The following is a 23,968-nucleotide window of genomic DNA, read 5'->3' on the forward strand; positions in this document are numbered from 1 at the left end:
AATCGGCGTTATTATCACCCTCACTCGCAAATGAGGGAGTGGGAGTTGAGCCCGGTTTTCCGGCAGCTAGAACAGTACATACAGGAGGGCTCAATCAGCATTTATCGAAGGGGCAAGGCTCAGACAGACTGTAGGACATGTCCAGGGAGCCAGCGAGGGGCAGAACCAGAGCCAGGATTCGAACCCACATCTGTCAGGGTCCCAGTCCCGTGCCCTTAACCACACTCTCTGTGGTTATTTATTTAGAGAGAGAGAGAGAGAAAGAGTGCATGAGCTACTCTCCCCCCGCCCGGCTCCAGCCCACAGACAATGTGTGCCTCTAAAAGAGCCACAGCTTGGCAGGAAGAAGTGGGTTCTAGATTTTTCTGAGGCCACGGCTATGCCCAGGTGTTCCTGAGCCTGAAACAAACCTGGTTTTGCTTATAACCCACTCTCTCCGAGAAGTTGCTCTGCACTGGGTCACAGGCTGGGCAGTGTCCAGACCACACCCCCTCCGCTCCCCCCCCGCCCCCCCCGCCCCAGCCTAGAGGGGTCCTGCCTGCATGCCTTTCACCTTGATCACGTGTCCTCTGCTTGGCTTGAACCAATGATTTCCCCTCTCCTCGGCCTGCGACCTCCCGCAGAGAATCCCCAGCCTTTCTCTTGGGGCAGGGTGAGCCTCACGTACCTTGTAGCCCTGGTTGATGCCATTGATGAACTGGGGGCTGGGGGCATTCCAGGTGAAGCGGATGGTCGTGGAGTTGGTGGCCTCCGCATGCACATTGCCAGGAGGGACAGTGGGGACTGGAGGAGAGCAGAGGGAAGCGGTGAGGGGGGCGGTGCAGGGAGCCAAGTCGGTCTCGCCCAGTTAAGTAGAGAAAACAACAGGCATGGGGCCGGCAGCCCCTGCTTTGCCCCACCCCCTCCCCCCTTTGCTTTGTGGACTTGAGGCACCCTCTTTCTCTTGATCAGTTTGGGTTTAATAACACTTGCCTGACCCATTTCACAGGGCACCCATAAACAGAAGCGGTGGATAGGAACGTGCTTGGGGGAGGTTGTTATGTACAATCCTGGATGCGAGCTGTCTCATGATCCAGTAACACGGACTCCAAAGAAGGTCCCTGTGCCCCTGAAGCCTCTGCCTTCATCATCCTCCCCCCCACAACTCCTCTGCCCCTCGGCACCCTCCCGCCCTATGGGGTAGCCAGGCACAGTGGGCAATAGCTCAGGACTGGGGGAAACAGGTGCAGACCGACAGGTGCGGGCCGGGGAGGGAGAGAGAGAAGCACCAACTCCTCCACGGTCACGATGCCCACCCACCTCCCTGCAGTGTCCACTCGGTGACTTTGCTACTGTAGACACCCAGCCCGGCACTGTTGTAGGCGGCCACCTCGATCTCATAGTTGGTCCAGATGATGAGGTCCTCCAGCAACAGGTTGTTGATGTCAGCATCCGTGATGTTCTTAAACTGGTACCCGACGGGCAGCCCAGCCAGGCAGTACCTGAGCGGAGGAAGGCAGGACGTGGCCCAGGAAACCACGTGTGATGGTGCCAATGTTCCATACCCGTGCCGTCCAATATGGCAGCTGTGCGCACGCATGGCTGCTGAGCACTTGAAATGTGGTTGGTGCAGCTGGGAACGTGTACTTCTATAATTACTTTAAATTAAATAACCACAGGTCTAGAGGATGTGTCTGTTCTTTTTGATGGAGCTGGACATTGGCGAGATTGGCTAACCACGGACACTAAGAGTTTCTGGGCAGATCACACTGGTCTCACCTTGGAGGGGTCATTGATGGAGAGCCACGTCCGAAGGTTGGGCCCGTGTTCTTTGTCCCTCCAAAGGAGTGGCTCCCTCTTTTGACAGTCACTCACTTAGGGGGAAAGAACAAACTTGAGCTACCTACTCTATCAATTTCTACCTTCCACTGGAAAAAGAACACGTGGTAATACAGAAGTGGGGTCTGTATAGGCAAAATTTGGGGGGATGGATAGCTCATAGGTGAACCACAACACACACATTATTGGAAAATTAGAGGCCCCAGATTATTTTGATGTGTTAGAAGACCCCATAGCAGTGGTTCTCAGAGACTTACCATGCATCAGAAATACCCAGGGGGCTTGTTGAAACCCAGGTTGCTGGGCCCACCCCAAAGCTTCCCACGATCAGGGGTAGGACTTGAGAGTTGGCATTCAAATTGAGGCCACTGTTGGTCTAGGGACCGCCGCTTGAGGGCCACTCCCCATTAGGGTTCACCACAAACCCACCACAAAATTAACGGATCATGGAGCAGTCAAGTCAACAATAACTCCTTCCAGATCTGGGCATACCAGTGCTGGGAGAGCGCACACATACAGGAAAGAGACGTGCATTTTGCAGCCAGCCAGAATTCAGAATACTGATGGAAGCTCAGTAACTTTAGTCTTATGCTAATTTGAATTTGCGACACCAAATTAGTAGCACTTAATAACTCAGTTTGAGGTTACCGGTGAAGTACCCTTGGTCAAGCATAGACATGAAAGTCTCCCTAACTGGGCTTCATTTTGCAATAAGGACCAACAAAAGGAGGTCCACTGTTTGACCGTCCTTGGCCAAGTAGGTGGCTTCAGATGGAGTGTTCCTAGTTTCCCAGATGGTTGGCCCCTTGGATAGTTACCTGTCTCCCTGTGCCCTATTCTGTGGAGCCCTGACATGTGGCCGACCTGCCGATCCACACAGCCTTGATGACATTACCCTGTACCTCCTCTCTCAAGCCTTCGTGTTGTTTTCCAAGACTCTGCCTTCTGGAAGTTCCTCTATATGTCTAACCTGAGTCCTTCCTACCAGGGCGAAGTCATTTCTTGTTGCCTGGTCCTTGTGAGATGGAGAAGTACCTGCCATGACTTGGCTGTTTTCCGATCCACTCCCAACCCTTCCCTTGGGTGGGGGCTGCCCCTCCTTTCCCCGGGGAGGCAGGGGGTGCTTACCTGATGATGTAGCCCTTGAGAAGGCCATTCTGGTGGCTCTCGGGAGGCGGCTGCCACTGGATCATGATGGACTGATTGGTCCGGCCGCTGGCGATGACATTCTGCGGGGGAGCTGTGGGGGGCTCCTCGGGGAGGGAGACCCTGGATATGAAAACATCAAGCGTGGGTGGGCCTTTCCACTCTTAGTCTTGAGGGCAAATACAGGAATTTGATGGGATACGAGGAGGCTGCTCTGTTCCTGGATGACTCTGCACAGTTGCTGTGTGCTTTTGGGCAAGTCGCTTAACCTCTCTGAGCTTGTTCTTTTATCTTTTAAAGGAGTATAATAAAGCTCTACTTGCTGCTTTCTAAGACTGGTTGAGGCTCAAGGAACACCATGTACGGATGAATCCTTTTACAACACTGCAAAGCCCCAGATGTGTGTGTTGTCTGTGCTGTTGAGGGACATGGGCCTCAGTTTCCCGGATGTCAGAGAAGCTGCTGTGGGGGCTGATGATGTCCTAACTCCTCAGGTAGTTCAGAAGCAGGAGTGTTCAACAGTCCCTCCAAAGGAGTGGCTCCCTCTTTTGACAGTCACTTCCCACTTGCAGGCTGGTGGTGCTCTGTGACGAGGCTTCCTTTTCTGCCCAGCTGAGCCCCAGGCTGTGGGCAGGGCAGCCCAGGTGGGGCTGAAGAGGCACGTGGCGGGGGGGGCCCATCCCCCGCTTCCGGAAGCGAGCCTCACTGCATTTCTTTCTCTGGCATTGCTAGGGGACGCAGTGTTCCATTGCGGTGTATTGTTCGCCTAACTGACATGCATCCATTAAAAACAGAAGTTAATTATTTTTGATGGATGTCTCTCCCTTTCAGTTTATTTTTATGTTTTTGCTTTCTGATGGATAGCTTTCCAAAATGTACTGCACACTCCCATGTCTTTGTAAAGCCTGCGAGCGAGGGTGATTTAACCTTTTTCTTCATGACTCAAGGCTATTAGTGTGAAGATTCATCAGGAAAGATGAATCGGGCCTTGAAGTGAAGCCCAAAGACCTGGAGAAGGTGGAGGGTGGTTTTCGCAGCACTTGGAGGATTTCTGTTGTTGGGATTTTGTAGTTCTGGAGGGCTGGGGCTGCATCCACTTTGTTCCCCGTACCCCTCATGGTCTACACACAGCCCGGCACATAGTAGGTGTTCAACAAACGGCGAGGGAATAAATCCTCCTGTAGTTGCCCTCCCTGCCAGGCTGTTACCTGCCACCTCGCTTTCCGGTTAGGGTGTCACGACCCCTGTGGCATTCCCCCTCGTGAGAGCCACATAGACTTAAGCTCACTGGAACTGTGGCAGAACCAAATAATCGATTTAAGCCAGAGGTCTGCGTATACACACCTAAGAGAATCTTTTAAAGAGCCAAGTACATTCTTGGTTTCTTTGTAAAAATATCAGTTGACTATATATGTGAGTGTTTATTTCTGGGCTCTCTATTCTGTTCCATTGGTCTCAGTGTCTAAATTGACTTTAGTGTCCAGAAAATAGATCTTAAATGTTCTCACCACAAAAAAGAAATGGTAATTTTGTGATGGGATACAGGGGTTAGCCAATATTATGGTGGTAATCCTACTATACTCTTTAAGTGTATCAGATCGACACACTGTCCACCTTAAACTCACACCATGTTATGAGTTAACTGTATCTCAAGATAAATCTGAAAGAATTAAAAAGAAACATAAAAAAGGAAAGGTGAGCACACAGCTTGGGGGCATGGGATTTGTATCGCTGTCATTCTGACCTTTCATCCTATAGGCTTGAGGTGGCCCAGAATCGCCTCCTACGTAAGTGGGTCTTACCGGGTGGTGTTTGAAAATGGATGACTCTGTTTTCACTTACTTTTCAACATTTTGTAAAAGCTCTGTTGAAAGCTTAGTGGACCCTGACATCATGCAAGTCACTGGGTACAGAGACCTGTGTGGGTCCCGTGGCCCCTTACACCTCAAGTCCACATGACCGTAATGGCGCCCATGAGGAGGGAGAGCGGAAATGAGGTAAGTCTGAACTTGCCCAGCTCCCAGTGAGAGGGACCACTAACTCCGGTGGGTGCTTATCCCACACCAGGCACTGCTTACGGCACCTCCCGTGTCGCCCCCTGTCATCCTTACAGCGTCCCTGTGAGGCAGGCGTGAGTGATGCTGCCCCATTCTACAGATGCAGACACCAAAGCCCACAGGCCCCACGCTGCCACATGGGACTTGGCTGGAGGTCCCCTCAGCCCCTCCCTCCGATGGAGTCACCCACACCCCTTCTGGAAGAACACCTGCTCCCCTCACCTCTCCGTGTCCTTGCTGAACTGTCCCTTCCCCACGTCGTTGACTGCACAAAGGCGGAACTGGTAGGAGCGCGCAGGCACCAAGCCCTTGACCATCACCGAGGTAGCCTCAGGGTCCACACTGGCCAGGAGCACGGTCCAGGGCGCATCTACGAGGACAGAGGGTGGAGGCAGAGGTGGGCATCCCCGGAGGCCACGCTCCTCACCCCCATTCCAGCAGGGGCCCAGCGCCATTGGGGCCAGCAGAGGAGAGCCTCCCCCACTCGGTCCAGTAGAGGCTGGTCACATCGTTTTTCTGGGTCCCCCTGGCCCACTGTTCCGAGGGGGTTGGAGTGTCCTGGCGAAGGAAGCAAGGGCTCAGGGGAACTGAGAAGCACACGTCTTTTCTAGGTTTTATTTTTTTCCCCCTCAAATTGATAGGCTCCGGGGAAACTGTATTTAAAACACCATTTAAAGGAGGCCTGCTAATTTTGGAGTTCACAGCTTGGGGTCTCAGAGGATAAGAAGCAAAAAAGTTGCCACCACCTGGGAGGCTCTGGAGTGGCAGGCCCTGCATCCCGCCCCTCACACGCCTGATCGTGTGCAACTGTTACAACGACCGGGGAGGCAAATGCCAACGCTCCTTTTGCAGAGAAGTGGGGGCTTCCAGAAGGTTTACTCCAAGGCACGGGACTGGGAAGCGGGGGGAGCCAGAGCTGGGGCCCTGGGCCAACTCCCTGAGTCTGCGCTCCCAGCTGGCCGGGGCGGGGAGGCTTACTGTTCTCTGACATCTCCAGCACATAGCGGAGCAGGGGGCTGTTGCCGTCAAAGGGCTTGGCCCACGTCAGGTTGATGGCCCGCCTCTCCGCGGTGCTGAGGGTCGCCACGGGGTGCTCGGGGGCGTGAGGCAGCTGCCTGGAGGAGAGAGATGTGGTGGGGCCACCTGTGAGGCCTGGAGTCAGGGGACACACAGGCGCCCAGAGCTCAGCCTGAACGGCACGATACCTCGTGCTCTGCCGTACGGCCAGCTACCTGGAGGCTCTTCCTCTCTGGGTTGGCGGCCCCCCTGTCCAAAGCCATACCCAGACTCCGCTGCTCTTGACAGAGGGCCTGAGCTGGCGGCGGGGGAAGGCCTTGGAGGAGGCTTGAGTATGTTCCCAGAGGGGAGTGGACCCAGGTCACATGTGGCCCGGGCATCCGCCAACATAAGCCTCCTGTTGCGGCCTAGGCCCCCCTTTGTGGGGGGGGGGGGCTGCCCTTACCTGACACGCAGGTGGGCACTGCGAGAGTCATTGCCTCCGGCGGACAGCACCCGGCAGGTGTACGTGCCGATGTCCCCCGACCATGTCTGCGAGATGTGCAGGGAGCCGTTCTTGTCGAGTCGGATGCGGGGGTTGCTCTCGGTGCCCAGGGAGGCCCCATCCTTCTCCCAGACGTACCTAAGGGTAAGAAGCAGCAGTCGGTAAAGAGAGATCGGGAAGTAGGGGGGCTGCTGGGGCTCAGCCTGGGGCTGTCTGCAGGAGAGCTCCAAAGGCTGCAGGGCACTCCCCAGGAGACGCGGGCCCCCAGGGCCGGTCCTGGGCAGGAGCACGGTGGGGAGGGGAGCACCCACGCAGCCTGCAGCCCCCTGTTGCTGTCGCAGGGTGCTCTGTCCTGGAGGGGTTAGCCCACGAAGCCATTATACCTCCAGCTCAGGTCTCGGTCAGAGCCCTGTCTCCTTTGGCCAGAAGCCACTGCCAAGCAGCCAGCACGAAAGAGCCAGCAAAAGGTAATCTTCCGAAGAGGTTAAAAGATTACAGCTGGAAAAAGAATTAAAGTTTCCACACAGACTACATTTTGGAATTAGTTTTATGAGGGGAATCATTAGATCAATGCATCACTGTGACAAATTGACTTTAGTGTCCAAAAAAATCACTTTAGCTTCGGTCAGTCAGTACAAAGGGGGACTTGAGAAATTACACATATGCCCATGCCTGACAATAAGAAATATCTCCTCTGGAATGATCCTGGAGGAAATACAACTATTACCATCATCCCATGTAACGGGGGTTGCCAGCTCTAGGGGGCACGCCATGCTGATGCCCGCCCCCCTGGCAAGGTTGGCCAGGGCACTGGGAGCCAGGGCAGGAAGCAGGAGGGGGGCTGAGCGGCTTTGCACATGACCTGTCACTCACTCAGCTGGGGACTGTGTGGCCTGAGCCACGAGGTGTGAGAACTATCTGTGTTAGAGAATCTATGACTGCTAGGGAGGATGAGCCTGTAATATTTTTAAGTTAAAAAAAGAATCAGAAAATTGCAATTACAAATAGGAAAAAAAAAATGCAGAGCAAGAAAACTGAAAAGCTTTCCCATCATGGGTAACATGATGGGAAGGGAGCATCTCCCTTCCAGACTTTTCTCTCCTGCCCCAAGGGGCATGGTACCACAGTGCCGCTGTGTTCTGGATTCAGATTCCCTGGTCAAATGTTAAACTTGGCCACTTACCAGCTTTGTGATCCTGGGTATGTTTATTTAGCCTCCCTATGCCTTTGTTTCCTCATCTGTCCTGCGAGGAAAAATAATACCACCCACCTTCTAGGGCGGCTATAAGGATGGTGTGAGTTCATATAAAACGCTTCTGGTAGTAAGGGATCAATAGAAGTTAGTCATCATTATGTATTTCGACTCTCAGAGCACATGAAGGTAAACAACAGCTAGCTAGCTAGCCATCCGTCCTGATTTTAAAGCTGCTTTTCCCACCCAACAGAGTATCATAAACTCTTTATAATGTGACACTTCCACACCCTGGTTTTTATCGGCCGCACGCTGCGTCACATACAGTCACTCTGCAACTATTCCCGCCATGTTGGGCGGCCGGGGTAGCTCCTTGTTTTCTGATATTATAGTTAATGCTGTGAGGAACATCCTTGCAGCGTATTTTCATACATTCTAAATCATTGCCTCAAGGATAAATTCTCAGCAGTGAAATTGCTGAGTTAAATTTTAAGGCTTTTTATATACATTTACAAATTGTCAGAAGTAATCACCTTCAATTCATCTCCATAGCTAGGGAAGAATCATCCTTGCCAGCGCTGATGGTATGCGTAGAATTTTACTTAAAAGCAAACGGGGGCGCCTGGGTGGCTCAGATGGTTAAGCGTCTGCCTTCGGCTCAGGTCATGATCCCGGGGTCCTGGGATTGAGTCCCGCATCGGGCTCCCTGCTAGGCGGGGAGCCTGCTTCTCCCTCTGCCTCTGCCTCTGTCTCTCTCTCTCTCTCTCTCTCTCTCTCTCTCTGACTCTCATGAATAAATAAATAAAACATTAAAAAAAAAAAAGCAAACGGAAGCGCAGAGAGTAATTCCTGCTTAAGAAACAGCCTAAGGCAAGCAGACATTCTTTGCCCCAGGATGTGGTGTTTTAGGAAGGGTGTATCACCACCTGTAAAGTATTTGCGCCCAAACAACTAAGGCTGAATCTAATCAGCCAGTTCCTTGAATCTAACTAGAAATTCAAGGGATAGAAGAACAAGTGTACTGCACCGTGAAAGAGGAGCTGGCCAAACCCAGAATGTGGGGTCTTCCAGAGTAGGGGTCAGCAAAGTGTGGCCCCCTGCCTGTTTGTGTAAATAAAGTTTTATTGGAACACAGACATGCAGACTTAGAAAGCTGTGACAAAAGCTATCTAGCCCTCAAAGCCTAAAATATTTACTCTCTGTCCCTTTATAAAAAAAAGTTAGCTGGACCTTTGTCCTGTGAAACCTGGTTTCTCCAACTAATTAACCGCATGAAAACAAAGCAGCAATGAAACCAAAAATAAGAAGGAGGGGGAGGGACTGTGTAGAACTAAGGAGACACCAACCAAATGCCACGTGTGGACCTTGTTTGGGCCCTGAGTTAAACCAACCAACCTTTAAAAAGACACCTCTCAAACAATCAGAGATGTTGTAATATGGTATTAGCAGACATCAAGGGATGGTTCATTGTGTTCCATGTGACAGGGACATGGTTATGTTTAAAGAAAAGTCCTTTTAATTAAGAAATGCACATTGACATATTTAAAGGTAAAATGACATGCTTGAGATTTGCTTTTAAAATATTGCAGTAAAAAAAAGTGTGTTTGTGGGGGGGCAGCGGGGAATATATAGGAGGAACCAGGTGAGCCAAAGGCTGACAATCACGGAGGCCAAGAGATGGGTACAAAACCAAAATACAAATGCAGTGATCTGAAGGGGCACCTGCACCCCAATGTTTATAGCAGCAATGTCCTCAGTAGCCAAACTGTGGAAAGAGCCCAGATGTCCAACGACAGATGAATGGATAAAGAAAATGTGGTGTATACATACACAATGGAATGTTACTCAGCCATCAAAAAATGAAGTCTTGCCATTTGCAACGATGTGTATGGAACTAGAGGGTATTATGCTAAGCAAAATAAGTCAGAGAAAGACAATTATCATATGATTTCACTCATACGTGGAACTTAAGAAATCAAACAGAGGATCATAGGGGAAGGGAAGGAAAAATAAAACAAGATGAAGTCAGAGAGGGAGACAAACCATAAGAGACTCTTAATCATAGGAAACACACTGAGGGTTGCTGGAGGGGAGGGACATGGGGGATGGGGTAACTGGGTGCATTAAGGAAAGCACGTGATGTAATGAGCACTGGGCGTTATATAAGACTGATGAATCACTGACCTCTACCTCTGAAACTAATAATACACTATATGTTAGTTCATTGAATTTAAATAAAAATTAAAAAAACGAGAGATGGGTATGTAAGGCTTGATGATCTGGGTCTCTCTACTCTGGGCTATGTTTGAAAATTTCCACGTAGAAAGTTATTAAAAAAAAAGAAAGAAAGAAACAACTCATGAGTCCATTTAATTCAGGGTAGAAATTTTCCAAAATCATCTGTAATTATATAGCTGGCTATTAAACAATTTTAATGAGCAATTTTCAGGCCTCCTTTCAACTTTAAATAATGTTAGATAGTCCTCAGGAAATCAAAGAAGTGCAAAACTATTTAGTTACAAGGACATTCATCATGATGTTTCTTTTTTTTTTTTTGAAGTAGGCTCCACGCCCAGCATGGAGTCCAACATGGGGCTTGAACCCATGACCCTGAGATCAAGACCCGAGCTGAGATCAAGAGTCAGATGCCCAAACGAGCCACCCAGGCAGCCTGTGATGTTTCTTAATATTAGCAAAAAATTGAGAAACCATCCAAATATCCAGCATCAGAGAATTGGTAACAGAAATTATGTTACATCCACACAATGGATGAGTGAATAATCATATAATTAAGTTTATACAAGAATATTTATTGACAGGGGAAGAGATCCACAATGGGTTCTTAAAGGAAAAAGCAGACAAAGAAACTGTGTTTCTAGTTTTATAAATGACACTCTAATATTATTATCTCTAATTGAGAGAAACAGATAAACCTACTTTTCTTCTCTCTTTCTCTCCCTTCCCATTTTTGGGGGCTTATCTATATTTTCAATATTTCCCTCTTAAAAAGGATATCTATTAGTTGTATAATAAAGAAAGCCAGTGGAAATATTGATTAGTGTTAAGTGGCCACAAGTGGATTGCTCAGAGTGTGTCCAGATCTGGGCTCAAATCCAAACAGAAGAGTTTCTCCTAAGGCAGTTCTGGAAGCTTTCTGGGCAGGCAACCTGCACCTGCTCAGGCCATGACCCCTGGACCTGGCTTGATTTTTGAGGATGGCACAGAGCACAGAATTAAGTGGCCATCACTTTAATCTGACTGGGTTGTTTGGGGCGCCTGGGTGGCTCAGTTGATTGGGCGACTGCCTTTGGCTCGGGTCATGGTCCTGGAGTCCCGGGATCGAGTCCCGCACCGGGCTCCCTGCTCAGCGGGGAGTCTGCTTCTCCCTCTGACCCTCTTCCCTCTCGTGCTCTCTCTCTCTCATTCTCTCTCTCTCAAATGGATAAATAAAATTAAAAAAAAAAATCTGACTGGGTTGTTTGTTGGGTCCCTTCTAGCCTGTCTGGTCAGGGAACCCCTGGTCTGTTCCCTAAAATTCCAAAAGAGTTCTCAAGTCCAAGGAAGGGGTGGGAGATATGCGGGTGGCTTTGGCCACGGACTGACAATTTTGGGGCCTGAGGGACCAATTCTGTTCTCTCTCCCCATCGAGTAAAGATTGCCCTAGATGGGGAGTGCCATTCTAAGGCGAGGACCCCTCAGTGAGCTGGAATAGGGTTTTCCCATCTGTGGGTCCCTAGGGGTCCTTGGGAGGTGGGTCTGGAGCTATATTGCAAGAGGTCCCTGAATCCCTTTGCTCATTAAGAATTGTCTAGAGAATGAATAAAACGTGCAAGTATTTTCCAAATGCTAGCTGGATAATATTTTAATAAATAAAACACCAACTTATTTTAAAGTGTTGCTGAATTAATATAGCTTTTTATTATTATGAAGTTTTTCAATTAATAGGTGCTAAAATTATAGCTACCACTTAGGTGTGGGTCTGCAACCCACAGCGATATTCTCTGGTGGTGGGGGGGTAGGCGGGGTTTTCTTGGAGAACATTTTTATAGTTGATATATTTTTTTTACAAAATTTAATAATCCCAGGAATAAGCATATTCTATTTCTTGTGTTGACAGTATTTTAATGACATCTATGTGATTTCAAGGCTCCTGCTTGCATTTATGCTGGCACCACATGATGACTGTCCTGACGGGTCAATGTTTAATGTTCAAGGAGGTGTTTCTCAAACTGGGGGCCTGCAATGGATTCTCGGAGAATGGGTGTGGGTCTAAAAGTCTAGTTAGTCATCTTTATGCCAACCCTGGCTTCCCACGGGGGAACCCATTCGGTGTGGCAGCATAGACTGTCATGTGCCCAATGGCCACCAGATGGCGCCCCAGGCTACAGCTGCCTCCGGAGCAGTGGGGGCCCAGCCTCCCCAGTGGCATCAGCGCCCAGCCCCTTCCAGCCTCGAAGCCAGTTGCTCTGGCAGTGATATTGGCCATAAAACACAGAAGCAACATGGAGGGAATATTTGTTTCTAAGGAAGCAGTTGCATTTTTTTTTTTTTTTTACTCAGCATCCCGGAGTTCAAGGGAGAGCCCCGAAGGGACAATTTTCTCCTGGTCTTAGTCCCCGAAGCCTTTCCTGGGGTGGGTCCAGGAGTCCGCAGCCCAAGCTTGGGAGGGGTTCTGGCTTTTACACCCTTCTTGGCTGCTTCTGACCTGTCCCCAGTGGCTTCCCCAGGGGGACCTGGTTCCCTTCAAGCCAAGCAGCTCACCAAGGTCCCAGCTCCCAGGGGTGGTGGTGGGGTGGCCCCATTTTGGGGCACTTTCCTCTCACACGTGTCTCCTGCCTTGGCCTATCTCTGCTCCCAAGCCTGTTTACTCAGACCCGTCTGCTGTCCACTCGGTGGGTAGAGGGTCTAGGATCTGGGTCGAAGATTGCGCTAGAGTGGGGTCCTATGTCACAGCAAGAGCACCTCAGAGTCTCCACATGTCACCAACCAAAATGCCTCTTTCTTCTCCCCCACTCCCTCCTGCATCCCTCCCTCCTCTGTTTTTCCATATCGACCCCCCCCAACTCGGCCCAAATAAGTTCAAGCTAGCTCAGCCCTGCACTAGCTTTACAGGTGGTCCCCTCAAGGCCATGGCTTGGCCCCACAGTGACACTTACCTCCTTGGTGTCAACACTTGCCCAGCTATCCCTAAAGCTGCCCTCCCTTTTTGCCTCTGTGGGGCCACAGCAGAGGGAGTACCTGACGGTCACTCGGGGGTCGTGGGTCACTCCGCACACCATGGAGGCCTGGGTACCCTTGATGACACTCTGGTCCTGGGGAGGCTTGGTGATGCGGGTCCGGGCTGAAAGACAGCAGGGAAACAGGGTGGTGAGAAGGGGAGTAGATGCAGAGGAACAGGTGAGATGCAGGTATGTGCAAAAGGCATCTTCAGGTGACCCAGGCCCGCGTGGCTGAATTCTATGGGCAGGTGAAGGCAGACCCAGCATGTGGATGGCTCTACCACGGCGGGTGACCCAGAATGCTAACAAGAACAATGTGCCTCTGTGGTACTCGCATTCTTGGAAGCCACGTTCAGAGTGGGGACTCATTTAATCTTCCCCCAGAAACCCTTGGGAGGGATGAAGAAATGGAAATCAGAGGATGACCAGCACAAGAGTGGTCCAGCCAGGGTAAAAACAGGATCGTCTGATTCCCCGTCTGCTGCATCACATGCCAGCCCACCGGCGCTCAGCCTCCACGGGGGGCCCACGGGCGTGTCTATCTTGGGTGCGGAGCCCAAGTGGTGCAATCTAACGAAGCAAGGGGCTTGAGAAGTTTCCTGAAAGCTGGGCTCAGCACCCTAGCATCCAGGGTCAAGTCTGGCTGGTAGCCTGTCAGCTGAAGTATTATCCACGGCTGCTTTTTTGATGAAAGAGACAAGTCAGTCGAGGAGTTGGGACCGAGGCTGTCTAGCCCTCAAAGCCAAAAATAGTTACTATCTGGGCCTCCACGTGGCACCGTCTGCAGAACCCTGGCCTTCCCGCGGCCCCGCTCCTCTGGATTCATTTGGCCCTGTCCTTCTTACAAGAGGCGCCCTGGTGAGACAGCTGTGCCGATGAGGAGGCGCTGGTGGTGAGAGCCTGTGCTCAGCACACACGCATGCACGGACGTGTGAAGTGTTCCCACTCTGCACACTCACCCCACACGACCAGGTCAGCCGAGGCTTCGTCGACCCCCCGAGAGTTGGTGGCCAAGCAGGTGTAGGTCCCGGCATCGGAGATGTGCGTGGGGCTGATGAGCAGGCTGCCCGACTCCAGCAGCGTGAAGCGAGGCAGCTGGACAGAGCCACTGGCCAGGACGCGCTCCCCTGAAGGCGACACGGGGCGCGCTCGGGGTGGGCTCAGGCCGCGGCGCGCAGCCCCCCGCTCTGCGAGACCTCGCGTCTCCCGTCCCCAGGCGGCTCTGGGCCGGCGCTCTCAGGAGGGCCCCAGCTTTAGAAATGCCGGGAGGGCCAGGCCGGGGTCAGGGCTGAGACCCAGCTAGGCTTCTGACACGGGGACGGGCCCAAGGGCACGCGGTCACAGAGCCCAGGTCTCCTGGCGTCTCTCCCCCCACCGTGCCGTCTGCCCTTCACCGGAGAAGGCCAGGGACTGTCTCCTGATGCAGCCAGGCACGACTCTTGGAGACAGCTGGTCCCGGGCCGGGGGGTGGGGTGGGGAGGGGGCAGACAGCTCTGACAAGGTGGTGACGGGCATCCTGCCGCAGGATGCTTCTGGAGAGTCACCTTCAGGAGAGCAGAAGAAAGTGACAGAGCGGGGGTGGAAGGGACGGGGATGGGGGCGGGGGCAGCATTCCCTTTGCGGTGGGACCTGGGGAGGCCTGGTGCCTGGGGCTGTGGTGCGGGGATGTGCCCCGGGTAGGAGCCCCAGAGTGCAGGGTTTGGTCATTGTATCTATTTTATTCTATTTCTTTTTTTTTTTTTTTTAAGATTTTGTTTATTGGAGGGGGGCGCACAGAGGGAGAGGGAGAAGCAGGCTCCCCACTGAGCACACAGCTGGACCCAGGGCTGGATCCCAGGACCCTAAGATCATGACCTGAGCCGAAGGCAGATGCTTAATCGACTGAGCCACCCAGGCGCCCCGATCATATCTATTTTAAAGAAAATCCCACCTGTCTGTCTGTCCATGTGCAAGCCTGTGGGTGTGTCTATCCGCACACATGGCCAGGAATACCAAACTAGTGAGTGGGGCAGGTGAGGGTGCTTGTGTCCGTATGTGTGCCTGGCTGTGCTTACACTCATTCCACAAATACTCATCGAGCCACGACCATGTGCCAGACCCTGTCCTAGGCCCAGGCAGACAGCAGCGGACAAAGCTGAAACCCCTGACGTCAGGGGCGGTCAGGCAGTAGGCAGCATGAATAGGCAGGTAATCTTGTGTTTTAGGAGGTGGAGAAGTAAAGCGGTGGGGGGAGGGGGACGGGTCGTGGGGAGGCCTGTGTACATGGGGAGAGCGGGGAAGGCGAGTTTCGGAAACAGGAGTGGAGAGGGCACATGGGATGGAACCGCTTCAGCTCTGCTGGTGCAAAGCCCTCTGGAGCCCTCTGTCGCCGGGGAGGACGGACGCCCCCTTCCCCCCCCCCCCCCCACCGCCTGCAGTCACGGCCACCACCACAATATGATCAAGCAGCTGTCATTCATCGGACTTCCCTGCTCTGTGGGCACAGTGCAGGCTCCTCACGCGCATGCTCCTGTTTCGTCCTCATGCCAGCCCGGGGTATGTGTACTACGGTCCTCAGTTTACAGATGGGGACCCTAAGGCTCAGAGTGAGTAAATAATTCACCCGAGGTCCACAGGTGTCAGAAGATGCAGAGCTGGGCCTTGAGCCTGGCAGGGTGGCATACGGTGCCTCCCGTGGTGTGAGAGATGGATGCCCTCCTGGAGTGTGCAGTGCACGACCTCCACAACCGTACACAGGGAACCCGACCTGGCTGGCTCCAGAACGGAGCTCTGAGGAATGCCCTAGACGGTCACAGGGCCACACCCTCCAAAGGAGATCAGTCCCCTCTACCTTTCTGCCAAGTGATGGCCGGCCGGGGTGCCCCCGAAGTCTCGCAAGCCAGCACCACTGACATGCCATCGATCACTGTGCTGTCCAAGGGGCCTCTGGTGATGTTGGGGGCAATGCCTGCAAAAGGAGACAGTGGAGTCTCTTGGCTACACCCTGGAGGAGCCCCACAGCCAGAGGGCCAGGTCCTTGTCCTGCCCCTGTTACCCTGGCTGCTGTGGGTCCCACCACAGACAAGGACGGCAGGTGTCCTGATGGGGCCCCTGAGGGCTCCCTGTACCACCTGCCCTGTGGGAGGACCCAGGCTACACTCCTCCCCCAGCCTTGGTTCTTAGGCCTCCGTTTAGGGGAAACCGAGGACCCTGAGGGCAGCTCCCACCCTCCATGACAAGGTAAATGGGATCCGTCCTTCACCAAACATGACGTCGAGGCGTCGAGGCTCCAGGTTCTTAAGAGAAAAAGTGGCTATGGCCAAGAGAAGAACACGACCCACTCTGCACAAGCCTTGACCCTGGAGAGCCCACGGCCTGGCTGAGCTGTGGTTCTTCAAGGCTAAGTGCAGCCTTCTTGCTCTGGGCTTGCCTTCCCTAGCCCAGCCCTCAGGGAACCATCTGGTCAGACAGGCATGGGGGCGGAGCTTAGGGAGGGACCAGCACCAGCTTCCCCGGCACTCATCAGAAGCAAGAAGCAAGATGGCAGCCCTTCTGCCCTGACTCTCGCCCTCTGCTCCGTGGCTGCCCTGTATGGGGACCTCTGTGGGTCTGGGTGATGAGCCTGGAGGGGCTCAAGGAGGCCCATGACCATATGTCCCGCCTTTGGCGGCTGAGACAGGGAGCCCAGCATCGCTCTGCACGCACCCAGAGCCTGGCTGTCTATGGTGTGACCACTCACAGAGCATTTCGAGCTCATGCAACTCCATGAAGAGGGCAGAAGAACTATTACATAACCACAAAAAGAGACTCCAAGAGGGCAAAAAGTCTGAAGTGGGGACTGAGATTCAAGTTCTGGCTCCCTTTGGAGAAGTAAGCAAGTCTTCTCCGCTGGGACGTTGGGACGGGGTGGCTTCAGCCCTGCCCAGGAAGCCAGGGACAGCTCGGATGACAGAGCGGGGCCTGGGGTCTCACAGCTGCTTCTCTCAAAGAGCCAGTGAGGTCGCCCTTGGCTCAGAGTTCTGGAGCGCCAGACCGGGGCTGTGAAAGCCGGGGACAGCCACCCCGGCTGCCCAGGGACGGACTTCTGGCATATCCTCTCCCTGCAAAATGCAGCATCTTTTCTCAAGAGGCTGCTGGTTTGGAGGAAAGCGGTGTCCTGGGTGGGAGGGACACAGGGGCAGGGCAGGGCCAGCTTACTGGTGACGGCCAGGTAGGTGGAGGTCTGCACCTCGCCGGCCGCGTTGCGGGCAAAGCACTGGAACATGCCGGTGTCGTCGGGGAGCAGCCCGCTGATCTGCAGGCCCCCGTCACCACGCTGCCTGAAGCGGCTCAGCCTCTCCACCTCCACCACGGCCGCGTCCTTGTACCAGCTGATGGAGGGCGGTGGTACGCCTGGGGGGACAGACGTGGGCCCACAGTCAGCCCACCTCCTGGCTCCCTCCCTCCCGCTTCTGAGCCTGAAAGTCGGTGAGGGGTGTGTGTGGGGGTCCCAGTGTGTCTTGGTTTCTAGAACCTTCTCAGAGGTGCCAGTTAATGGTCTTGGAAGAGGTGAAAGATATTCTCAGCATGGCATTTCTTAAGTTCTTTATAACAGCAGCGGTTCCAAGAAAATTTAGTTGGATTAGTTTAGCTTGGAAATGCTGGACAGGACACGTTAATTTTTTTTTTAACTGACATTTAATTTAGCAGAGCTTGTGATATGTTCTGGGAAACTCCAAGTGGGGGTTGGTTTCCCAAACTCACATGACCACAGAGTCCCGTGTCAAAGAGCATGCGGAAGGGGGTAGTGTTCCTCAGGCAGCCCTTGGGAGCCCCCTCCTACCTGGTCTGCAGAGGGAGGTGAATGGGGGCTCCCTGTCTCTCGGCCTTGCCCAAGTCATTCACCCCTGGCCCAGCATGGTCTTCCTGGAGGTACCCCCAACCTCCCCCCGCCCCGGGGCTCCACTCAAAGGTGACTTCCCCAGAGGAGCTCCCGCTCTCCATTCAAAAGAGCACCCCGTCGCTCCAAGCCCCCTAAGCCTGCTCGCTTCTCCCTTCTCCTTCACAGCCCTTCTCCATGCTGACATTCTAGGACACTGTATTTCACTATTCCACGGGGCACACTCTTCCACGTAACATCTCTGTGATCAGGACATGTCTTACTATTGAAAGCACAGTCTTTTTTCTTTCTTAGTGGCACATAAAATCATGGGGCATCTCACAACCCATTTTCGACGAAATGAAATAAGGTATCTTTGTTTATTGGTTCGTCTGCCTTCCTCTTAAGAATGTAAGTTTTGAGGTTGTCTGGGTGGCTTATTCGTTAAGCAGCTGCCTTCGGCTCAGGTCATGATCCCAGGGTCCTGGGATCGAGCCCCGTATCGGGCTCCCTGCTCAGTGCAGAGCCTGCTTCTCCCTCTCCCTCTGCTGCTCCCCCTACTTGTGCTCACTCTCTCTGTCAAATAAAATACAATAAAATGTTTTTTTTTTTTAAAAGAAGTAAGTTTTGTAACAGCAAGGATTTGGCTGTTTGGTTCGGTCTACACCTTCCTAGCCCGAAAGCAGTATCAGCGCATGGGTAAAGCCTCCAAAAAATGTTTGTTGGGTGAATGAATGGACCTTTGCCTTCCCCTTGGGTGGTCTCAGAAGGGGAGTCCTTACTCACGCCCTACATGGACACTCTCCTCCTGCCTGAGCTACATTCTGCCCCTTTGCTCACAATCAGACCACGGGCCATGGTGCACGCTCTCTACCTCCCATGCGATCACCCCAGACTTCACCCTGGCTTCAGGCTGTCCTGTAGCTCAGCTGCGCCAGAAAGAGGAAGGCTGGGGGTGGGGAAAGAGGAAATTCTTCAGGAATTCTGACAAAGGGGGGTTAAGTAGAGAGAGTAGGGGAGGAAATGGAGCAAAATGACCCAGAAACCAGGCGGAGCTCATGAGACCCATCTCAGGCGAGATGTACCCAAGTTCTAGCAGTTCTGACATTACGGTAATTTGACATTGTCTACAACTCCCAAATTATGGGCAATTTCAGTCTGTCACCTATCCTGAAATTACGGTAATTTGGATTCATTTGTAACCCTCGAGTTATGGTAACGTGGGTTGATTTCCAGTCCTGAGATTATGGTAATTTGGCCTGTTTGTTTCCTGGGGTTTCTGCTCACTGCCAGACTGGCTCCCTGCTCAGTGATGCTCCCTGGAGAAGGAAGTGGAATTTAGAAAAGTTTGTGACAGGGACAGGAAGGGCTGGAGGTCTGGGGCGGGGGCGCCCTTTTTCCGTTTGACCCCACCACTGTGTTACCTTTTGCCCGACAGGGAATGTCCATCACTTTCTCCATCTCCGCTGTGATGTGTCTCTCTGGCTCCTTGACAAACTGAGGCGGTTCTGCAGGAGGAAGGACCAGGGGAGGGGCTCAGAGCCATGCTCCTTTTGATACAACCACTGCTCGGGTCACCCTTAAGAAGGCCCCAGCCCATCAAACTCGACACCCAAAGAACAAGTAATCCAATCAAGAAATGGGCAGAAGACATGAACAGACGACATCCAAATGGCCAACAGACACATGAAAAAGTGCTCAACATCCACTCGGCATCAGGGAAATCCAAATCAAAACCTCAATGAGATACCACCTCACACCCGTCAGAATGGCTAAAATTAACAAGTCAGGGAACGACAGATGTTGGCGGGGATGTGGAGAAAGGGGAACCCTCCTACACTGTTGGTGGGAATGCAAGCTGGTGCAACGCCTCTGGAAAACAGTATGGAGGTTCCTCAAACAGTTGAAAATAGAGCTACCATATGATCCAGCAATTGCACTACTGGGTATTTACCCAAAGACAAAAATGTAGTGATCCGAAGGGGTTCGTGCACCCCAATGTTTATAGCAGCAATGTCCATGATAGCCAAATTATGGAAAGAGTTCAGATGTCCATCGACAGATGAATGTATAAAGAAGATATGGTGTATATACATATATATATATATATATATATATATACATACACACAATGGAATACTACTCAGCCATCAAAAAAATGAAATCTTGCCATTCGTAATGACGTGGATGGAACTAGAGGGTGTTATGCTAAGCAAAATAAGTCAATCAGAGAAAGACAAGTATCATATGATCTCAATGATATGAGGAATTTGAGAAACAAGACAGAGGATCATAGGGGAAAGGAGGAAAAAATGAAACAAGATGAAACCAGACAGGGAGACAAACCATAAGAGACTCTTAATCTCAGGAAACAAACTGAGGGTTGCTGATTGGTGGGGGGTGGGAGGGATGGGGTGGCTGGGTGACAGACATTGGGGAGGGTATGTGCTCTGGTGAGCGCTGTGAATTGTGTAAGACTGATGACCACAGACCTGTACCTCTGAAACAAATAATACATTATATGTTAAAAAAAGAAGAAGAAGAAGAAGAAGATAGTAGGAGGAGAAAAATTAAGGGGGGCAGAAATCGGAGGGGAAGATGAACCATGAGAGACTGTGGACTCCGGGGAAACAAACTGGGGGTTCTAGAGGGGAGGGGGTGGGGGGCTGGGTTAGCCTGGTGATGGGTATTAAGGAGGGCACGTTCTGCGTGGAGCACTGGGTGTCAGGTGCAATGAATCATGGAACACTACATCAAGAACTAATGATGTGATATACGGTGACTAACATAATAAAATAAAATTAAAAGTAAATAAAAAATTTAAAAAAAAAGAAGACCCCAGCCCTACGGCCCCTTCCCCCTGGGCGGGGACCCCCAGCAGCCCTGCCCCATCTCACCCAGCACAGACAAGTAGGCTCCTCGGACGACGGAGGGGACGCTACTGCTGCGTAGGACAGCCTCGCACTCATAGTAGCCGGCGTCGCTGCCCGTGGGGCTGGGGACGGTCAGCCGCCGGTTGTAGTCGCTGATGCCGCCGGACAGCGGCACCCCATCTTTCTTCCAAATGATGTGCAGCTTGATCAGGGGCCTGGAGGGCGAGAGTGAAGCGGGCTCCCAGCCACAGGGGCCCAGGACAGGGGTGGGTGGGAGCGCAGGCCAGGGCCCTAAGCCCCGCCCCTTCGAGGTGCAGCCCTCCGGACCTCGGTTTCCTCGTCTACAAGATGGGACGGCTGTGCCCCCGGGGGTTTGTGCTGCGGTTGGATGCTCTAATGCAGGGAAGGCACCTGGAGGCCGGGCCGGCACTAACTTGGTGCACGTTCCCCGAGGACAGGAGCCGCCGGAGCCGTGCGTCTCGCTCTTCTGCCGCCTGGCGCGGCTTCCCGTCCGAACCGGAGCCGGGGGCAGCGCAGCGTTTCAGGCGCGGCGACAGGCCGGGGAGGAGCGCGAGACGAACACCCAAGGTCCGAAAACCGAAAGGCAGACAGACGGACATACCCGCCCCGCAACGTAGAGGGTGAGTGTTGCCCCCATCACTGACCCCGGCCCCTCAAGACCTCCTGAGACTGGGTTTGGCCTGCTCTCCTGTTCATTTTAGTTTTATATTTTTAAAAGATTTATTTATTTGAGAGAGAGAGAGAGAGAGAGAGCACACATGCGTGAACACGAGCAAAGGGTGGGAGGGGCAGAGGGAGAGGGAGAATCTCCAGCAGACTCTGCACTGAGTGTGGAGCCCAATGCAGGCGTCGATCTCATGACCCCGAGATCACGACCTGAGCCGAAACCAAGAGCTGGAGGCTTAACTGGACGCTTATCCGACTGAGCCGCCCAGGCGCCCCGTGGCGTGCTCTCTTGTTTAGCGCCGGGCACATCCTCAAGGGCTCTGTGCTATGGTTGCACAGGGTGTGCAGAGGGTCCCATGGAAAAGGGTCCCGTGGTCGAGTATGTGTGGGCTGCACTGGCTCGAGGGCCGTTAGGCAGGTTCTGGGCTGCAGGTCTTCTCCACGCCCTTGGCGAGCTCCACACCAAGGCCTTTCCCACCCTCCCAGGGAACCTGTGTCTCCAGGAGCGCACGCATAGGAACGCTGCTACAGGATTGCTCTCCGGGACTCTTCAACAGGAGGTGACCTCGGGGCCCTTGGTCTGACTCCCCACCCATCACATGCGAGCACCTTTCTTGAGTACTTACGAGGTAGGTTCAGCACTCCACCTACACACCTTACCGGGGAGGTGTGTGCTCGAATCATTCCCATTTTACAGCCGAGGAGACTGAGGCCCAGAGCATGGCAATGGGCCTGGGCCTTGGGGGGTGGCCTGTTCTACTGCCACCCTGCTGTTGGCCCGCTGGGTGACCTTGGGCAGGTTGCTTGCCCTCTCTGGGCTTCGGGGTAGTTGTGGGAGGAACAGAAATCATGCAGGAAGTACAGTACAGCGCCCACATGTGATGAGGTGCGGTAATTATTGAATTGTTTCCTGGTTAAGGGAAGTGAGGGTCGTGTGTGGCCAGGAAGGGGCTGCAGATGGGTCTGACCCCAGGTCTTCCCTCCTGCCAAGGCCCCCACACGAGCCCTCTCCCAGCCCTGCGTCCCTGCACACAAGGACCAAAACCGCCCCTTCCAGATCGCCCTCAGGGCCATAAGTGAGGCGTCGATACCCTGAGCTGAAATCTGCTGCCCGGTAACTTCCCCCGCCCCCCCCAGGCCTGGTCTCTCCCCTCAGGCCACAGAGAATGAGCCAGCCCATCCAGGCGTCACCCCTCCTCTAGGGCAAACGCCCCATCTCCTTTCCTGGGTCCTCACGTGACACTTGCAGACCTCCCTGAACTCGGGCTGGTCCCCTTGGAGCCCACAGGTCAGGAGCACAGGCTGGAGTCAAAGGTGCAGGGGAGCATGGGGGGGGGGAACATGCTACCCACCTGGCATTGGCCACACACTCCATGGTCACCTCCGAGGTCCCGGCCACCACGCTGGTGTTCTTGGGAGGAATGATGATGGTTGGGGCGATGGGGTCTGCAGGCCCCCCGACATCTGGGGAGAGGTCAGGGACAGCTGGAGACAGAGGGCGGAAATCCTGTCTCCACTCGGGAGACCTTGGTCCTCATGGAGCTGGGCAGGTGACCATGGGGCACCGACCCAAGCAGCATGACCCCAGGGTCCCTCTCACCTCTCCCTCTCCCTCTGGTCATGGGCATCTGCAGTGTCCAGCGAGCGCCCACTGGAGAACTCCAGAGCCCCCCCCACCTTCCTGTCACACAACATGCCCTCCCCCTTAGCCCCTTGTCCTGTTTGTGCCTTCAAACTCCTTCCCCCCATCCACATTTATCTTATTAGCTTACTTCTTCGCTGGCCCCCTCTTCCACCTGAACACAAACTCCCTGTACTGGGTTGAATAGTAATCCCCCCAAATTCATGTCCACGGCAGCTGTCGATGTGACTTTCTTTGGAAATAGGGTCTTTGCAGGTGTAATCAAGTCAAGATGAGGTCCTTCTGTATCTGGGTGGGCCCTAAGGCCGATACGACATGCCCTTACAAGACGCGTGAAATGGAGATACAGACACATGGACACAGAGGGGAGAAGGCCAGGTGAGCACGGAGGCAGGGACTTGGAGTGATGTATCTCATCTCCAAGGCAAGGAGGAATGCAAAGGATTGCCAGCCACCACTAGAAGCTGAGAGGCAAGAAAGGATCATTCCCTAGAGCCTTCAGGGAGCACACAGGCCTCCCAACGCCTCGATTTCAGACGTCTGGCCTCTAAAACTGTTAGTACATTTCTGTCGTTACAAGCCCCCCAGTTTGCAGAACTTTGTTACAGCAGCCCAAGGAAGCTAATACATTCCCCAGGGCAGGAACCTCACGAATCCTTGCCTTGGGCTGAATTAGGTCTCCTCCAAATTCGTATGTTGAAGCCCTAACCTCCATGTGACTGTATTTGCAGTTGGGGTCTTCGGTCGGTCATTGGCTTAAGTGAGGTCCTAAGGGTGGGGCCTTAATCCAACAGGGCCGGTGCCCTGATCAGAAGAGAGACACCACAACTCTGTCTCTGCCACGCGAGGACACAGCAAGAAGGCGGCTGTCTGCAAGGCAGGAAGAGAGGCCTCAGCATAACCCAGCCATGCTGGTCCCTTGACCTTGGACTTCCCGAACTGAGAGGTCACCGCTCTGCTGAAGCCCCCGGTCGGGTAACCTGTTACGGCAGCCCG

At 53.2% G+C, this 23,968-nt stretch overlaps 1 protein-coding gene across 2 annotated transcripts in view; it reads right to left on the minus strand.

The window, feature by feature from the left end:
• Positions 1 to 23,968, minus strand: part of SDK2 (sidekick cell adhesion molecule 2) — a 252,647-nt gene that overhangs the window by 57,649 nt on the left and 171,030 nt on the right. For both annotated transcript variants that reach the window (XM_027568023.2, XM_027568022.2), the window contains 13 exons: positions 22,683 to 22,794; positions 20,668 to 20,858; positions 19,195 to 19,278; positions 17,110 to 17,304; positions 15,764 to 15,880; positions 13,893 to 14,060; positions 12,953 to 13,055; positions 6,484 to 6,660; positions 6,000 to 6,136; positions 5,244 to 5,391; positions 2,947 to 3,087; positions 1,300 to 1,481; positions 668 to 783 (listed from right to left, as the gene is read on the minus strand). In XM_027568023.2, coding sequence (XP_027423824.2) covers positions 668 to 783; positions 1,300 to 1,481; positions 2,947 to 3,087; positions 5,244 to 5,391; positions 6,000 to 6,136; positions 6,484 to 6,660; positions 12,953 to 13,055; positions 13,893 to 14,060; positions 15,764 to 15,880; positions 17,110 to 17,304; positions 19,195 to 19,278; positions 20,668 to 20,858; positions 22,683 to 22,794 — 1,871 coding nt within the window. The remainder of the gene's footprint in view (positions 1 to 667; positions 784 to 1,299; positions 1,482 to 2,946; positions 3,088 to 5,243; positions 5,392 to 5,999; positions 6,137 to 6,483; positions 6,661 to 12,952; positions 13,056 to 13,892; positions 14,061 to 15,763; positions 15,881 to 17,109; positions 17,305 to 19,194; positions 19,279 to 20,667; positions 20,859 to 22,682; positions 22,795 to 23,968) is intronic.

The sequence above is a fragment of the Zalophus californianus genome, chromosome 16 (assembly GCF_009762305.2).
Source record: "Zalophus californianus isolate mZalCal1 chromosome 16, mZalCal1.pri.v2, whole genome shotgun sequence".
In the NCBI taxonomy this organism is placed as follows: Eukaryota; Metazoa; Chordata; class Mammalia; order Carnivora; family Otariidae; genus Zalophus; species Zalophus californianus.